We start from the raw sequence: 5,692 nt of genomic DNA, 5'->3' as shown, positions 1-5,692 counted from the left end.
ACCCTGGGGGTAGCCTCCCTTTTTCACTAAAATAATTCCAACAAGATGTGGCAGGAAAGTGAAAAGGAAGAGAATCCCAAGGAGTGAGAGTAGAGGCAGGAGTCAAATGGCCACTAGGGGGTGTTAAGGCCACCTGTGGGCCCTGATCTTGTCAAAGAACCATTACACAAAAGATCCTACTCAGCCCGAAGATGCAGTATTCTCAGTCCATATGGGACTCTTTGAAGAAAACAGCTGATCAACTCAAAAATCTTTACTGAACATGTATGAACTGCAGTTTTCAGAGGTTTACAACTTGGCCAAACTTAGGGAATTTTTTAGTGGAGCAGAAAGAGGTATATCAACACTAGAATGACTGTCTTTCCAAATTTGAAGTCCTCATTCCAAAGCATTACATTCAGTAGAGCTTTTCAATGAAATGCTGTAAGTATGTTTAATGCAAGAGAAACATTGTGTTCCCTCCTCTCCTTATTCTAAAGTAGATGAGCCATTTCCATTAGATTGTCCAATAAAATCCAGCCTGAAGCAAACACCTGGCATGGAATGCTTCAGCCCAAATTGTTAATGTTTGGCAAAATTATAAGCAAATTTTGGCAAAAATAAGCAAACAAAGGGTCTTACAATGGAAAACGCTTGATCATTTACTTTGCTGACAATAATAAGCATAAAATGTCACTTAGGGTGTCTATACAGGAGCGCAGAGGCTGCTCTGATGCACTGGAATTCCAGCACATCAGAGCAGGCTCGAATATTAAGGAATGCTGATACAGGAGACGAGGTGGTGTTTTAATAAGAGCAGCTCTCTGAGCCACTCTAATTAAAGCACCACTCTGCACTCCCAGAGCACATGTAAAGGTGCCCTTGTTTTTTCCAGAGTAAGATTAAGGGGGAAATAAGTATGGCATCTTTGCTTAAAAGAAAGAAAAGAAAGACAAAGAAACACTTTCCAGATCAACAGAAAAAATGTCAAGTATATATATACCTTATTTCAAATAGTACATAGCAACAAATGATATCATGAGAAATTAATTTATTTCCAATTTCAGATTGTTAACTATTCAGTGAAACATCATTTCATTTTACATACCTGGAGTCCATTCTGAATCCCAAAAGTCAATATGATAAATAGCACATCCTTACAAAATCATTTTGAATGATTGTGTGAATAAAACAGTCAAAGCAGCAAAGTAAATATCTACACAAAGCAAACCAACAAAAGCGGGGAAAAACAACAGAATTTCAAACATTAAGAAAAACTGTCAAAACAATGGAAAAAGATCTTTACATACATGTCAGACCAGGAAGTATGCCTTGTTAAACAAGATTCACATTCTAATGGTCACCTAAAATACCTATTTCAGAATATAGCTTCTGCAAGAGATTTTTAATATCACGTTTTCACTTGTTTCTCCTGTTTAAAAGGTCACTGAAACACTAACATGATGTGACTATGCTAATCTCCTTGCACTGTACTACCCAGACAAATAATTTTATTACCAAAGAAAAAGATTATTCAGTACACAATATTCTTTAATTTTGCTGGAATAAAATTTACAATAACAGTGTGACCAAGTCGCATTATACTCCATCTTGCTGAAAAGAGATGCATGTTTATGTGCAACTGTAGTTAGATGCATGCCCAGAACACAGCTGAATGCAGCACAGAAATCTTGTTGCCAAGTAATCTGTAGTCTATAACATGTGATAAAGATATTGGGCATTACTAGTTTCCTCCCTCTTCAAGTAAGCTTGATCAGCAAGTCTCTGGAGGCTATTTTTAACATGTCTACTCATTTAAAACAGAACTAAATAAAGCGATTGATACAAAAATACCTGTGACTATGGTTATAACATTTATTATCCTAGCAATCAGCTATGTATTTTGTGTCCATTCAGTATTTTGAAGGGAGGGGGGGGAAGCATTAGATGAGTTATTCCTCCTTTACCAGTAGGCCAATTTGCATAAAATCAGGCCATCAAAAAGCTGCTGCTGAAATAGTTTACAACCAAAGTGACCTAATATTCCTAACTAGACAGAAAGATATACCTTTCTCATTATCATCAGTAAAACAGTTCCTCAAATCCATCCTGCACCCATTTCTGTACTTTTATTTTATAGTCTCATCTACTTTATACTATACTATACTTTATACAATCAGCATATTCTTAAAGCTGGTGTTCTTTAAAACCAAATACTAGGGTAATCTAAAGTTACTTAATATGAAGAAATTAAAATGTTTCTAGTATTGACACATCATTTTTCCCTTCTCCAGGTATTACTTTTGCTCAAATAAACATCAGCTATATTATCTCAGATGCCATTTAACCTTGCAGGACAGAAGATACTTACAGAAGATACTTTTAATATAAGTTTTGTGTATTAAATGTTTTAAGATGCCTTGCTACAGTTGTTAAAAAAGGAAGTTATAAAGCAAAGCTATTTGCTTGTCTTCTTTAGTAAAGTATAAAAAATATTTCTTTTCCCAGTGAAATGAGCATTTTGACTCATGGATACTGATCTTAACTGGAAGCCACCATAGATTTGTGTGAATTAGGGTAGGAGAGAAATGTTTAACTGCTAAATGGTTTAAAGGTGTTTTTTTAAACTATATATTGTGCCCCTGCAAATAGCTAAAGACTAGGGACTGATCTAAATATTTCAAATATGAATTAGTTGCTGTACTACTTAGTTTAGTCATATATTTCCAGTACCCAATGACAAAATTAAAATATTTTAATATTTAGTGTAGGAGCAAAATAACTGTTAGAATAGTTTGGAAAGAACAGCCCACCTTTTGCCCTCTTGGATTAATTCTAAAATAATTACTCAGACCTAATAAAATAAACTATTACTAAGAAAAGGATAAAATGAAAAATAAGTTTAAATTCATAAACATATCAAAAGTTATATTTCAGCTGAAATTTCTTATATTTAAGTTATAAAATATACTGATATTCAGCAGCAGCAAATCTTTGCGTCTTAACATGAGGTACTTTTTTCACTTTTAAAAAGTAGAAGATCGGGACACGAAATTACAATTATCAACAAGCTGTAAATAGCAAGATCATTTTAAACAAGATCCCATAATACATTTAGGCCCACCTCAAATCAGCAGAAGTTATAAAGTAAACTTTTCAAAAGAAGTATTTTTTTAAAGTAAAATGAATAAATGAAGTACCTAGCTCTTTGATTTGTTATATCACACAAATCAATGCAAGAGTTAAATTTAATTTCATTAATACAACATTTCTCTTATTGCTAGCAAATAGTTAAGTGTGTAACTACTCATATGGGCTCCAGTTCTGCAAAGCAGTTAGGCATAAGTTTAATTTTATGTATGTGGCCCCAGTGATTTAACAGAACCACTGGCATATGTAATAATGCCTTTGAAGGATGATGGCCTTGGTGCCTGTTAGTTCCAAATTGTTTAGTTAAAACAAGGATTGTCTATGGACTAGGAAAGAACACTCTAGCAAATCACAGTTTTCATACACAGCTGGTTATACAAACCATTACTGACAGTACCCTACCCTCCAGATTTTTTTAAAATGTATGAAAACTTACCCCTCTTCTGAACCCAACCTTCTTTCACAATGGTAACATCGCTCATGATGGCTCCACTCTGAACCTCCAACTCAAAGGAATACTCTTTTGAGTTATCAGCTTGAGTGTGTGGCTTCTCTTCTGCTGTCCTTCCCAAAATTCTACAGATGAGTCAGCCTGGAAGGAAGTGTTAAAAAAAGAATTTGTTTCCATTCTTGCTGATCATTCAGCAACTACAACCACGTCTTTGTTAATGTCCTCCACTGACTGACCCCATAATTAAAAAAGCTGCTTTTTAAAACTATTTTTGAATAGCATTATGAGGAAAGTATTCCTCTGGTCTTGTTATTATGGCAAGTTTTAACAACAAGCAGAACTTTCAACTAAAATAGAGATGTAGCACACTATCAAATGCATTGCTACCCCATATACAAAATGTCAACAGTAGAGTTATCTTGTACTAGTATTTGAAGTGAATTACAGGAGACTTTGAGATTGGACTCAATATACTTTAACACTCTTGTAACTGCCACCAGTTTGAACATACATTACACTAGGAGTTAATGCAGATCCATTACTCCAAAATAACTGACACAATAATCACTATTACAGCATTACAACACTAGGCAGGATGGCAGAGCAGGTAAAAGTCTAGTTGTTTTGAACAAACGGCTATCCCCCAGGATAAAAGGCACGTACCTACACCAATGTATTTTCACTACCAATTGTTTCTGTGGTAACTACAACAGATTCCAGTAAATTACTCCAGTACTGGGTAGATATCAAGTGCCCACTCTTTTTTACACCAGTTTGTTCTCTATGTAGTGTCAAAGCCAGGCCTATAGTACCTTTTATTACTTTCATATTTGTCACAGTCAATGTAACTCTTAATTAGTTTTATTTGTAAAATTTCAGAAAAATATCATTTTGCATTTATTTTAAATTTAATTTTAAAATGCTAGATGCCCAGTTCTTATGAACAACAATCTCAATTAGTGTGCCAAGAACATAAAACGGAAGAAAAGCTGGTCCTTAAAAGTATTTCAGGTCTTGAGCATCTTACATATTATGGGTAAAAGGTTATTCTTCACAACCACTGAAATTGGCTTTTAAACTGATTAACCATTCAAAAAAGTTTAAAAACAACATTTAGAATCTTATTTCTGTAAGCTTAATTTTCTATAAAATACAGATGCCACAGACATTTAATTTCCTTAACAGAAACATACAATGTGCAAAATAGTTCTACTCTAAGAGCACAAAGTAATAAAGTCGATTATTACTTCAGTTCATATTAACCAAAATTCTAATATTATAAAAGCCTGTCTATAACGCTTTATTCACACTCTGATTGGCTGATGGAAACAGCCAATCAGAGTGCTCCAAGTATGGGACAGCACCACCATGATTCCAAAGTCAGACCAAGGACCAGAGGGTGGGGGAGCATTGGCTCTCCCACGCGGGTCCCTGCCAGCAGCAGAACAGCAGCAACATAGGGTGTTAGGTGGCGGCACTCCTTCCCAACCCCCTCCCCACCGCCCCCTATCATTTTTGACAGGCAATTGGGTAGTAACAGGCATAATTTTATAACTAGGTAGGCCAGCAGTCAGCAACCTTTTCAAGCTTTGGGCCAGAAAGACTCACTTTTGTTCGGAGTTAGGCAAGTGGGTGCTAGGAACCTGCTACCACCACCAATCCTTCTCTCCATAGCTGTACAGGTAGAGCAGATGCAGCTTCTTCCTGCAGCAACACAGGGAGACTTCCAGCAGCCAAAGCCCCTCTAGTGGGACACAGGTTACCAACCCCTGACCTAGGGTATCTGTCTTCCCATAGTTTTCAAAAAAGAAGGAGCCAAGAACATTTTTCCCCAGTGAATGTGTATGATAGAAATGTACATCAGAGTGCTGGTGGCAGCCTGTTGAATGAGTGAAGAAAAACAAGATGATGTGATCAGCTGTGTTTCCTTCAGCTCTGAATCAAAACTATACCACTGAATAGCTAACAAAGTTATATGTTACTGGTTTGATATGTTTATTACCAGTTCATAGTTTCTTGATGAAAGGTTATGCTTATTTGGATACTGTGCTTTGCCAAATAAAATCTTGTGCAATTATTCTTAAATTTGTATGTAAATACACTAACATAGTA

The 5,692-nt window shown here is 35.6% G+C and overlaps 1 protein-coding gene across 2 annotated transcripts in view; it reads right to left on the bottom strand.

Annotated features, from left to right (window-relative positions):
- Positions 1-3,719, bottom strand: part of AKT3 (AKT serine/threonine kinase 3) — a 245,108-nt gene extending 241,389 nt beyond the window's left edge. For both annotated transcript variants that reach the window (XR_002103671.1, XM_019549778.1), the window contains exon 1: positions 3,566-3,719. Coding sequence is in view for 1 of the 2 variants with exons in the window: in XM_019549778.1 (XP_019405323.1) it covers positions 3,566-3,611 (46 nt within the window). In the remaining variant the exon portion in view is untranslated. The remainder of the gene's footprint in view (positions 1-3,565) is intronic.
- Positions 3,720-5,692: the final 1,973 nt, after the last annotated feature.

This window comes from Crocodylus porosus, unplaced genomic scaffold (assembly GCF_001723895.1).
Source record: "Crocodylus porosus isolate Cpor-Errol unplaced genomic scaffold, CroPor_comp1, whole genome shotgun sequence".
Lineage (NCBI taxonomy): Eukaryota > Metazoa > Chordata > Crocodylia > Crocodylidae > Crocodylus > Crocodylus porosus.
Note: the sequence above shows the minus strand (reverse complement) of the source record. Positions and strands in the feature narration are given on the sequence as shown.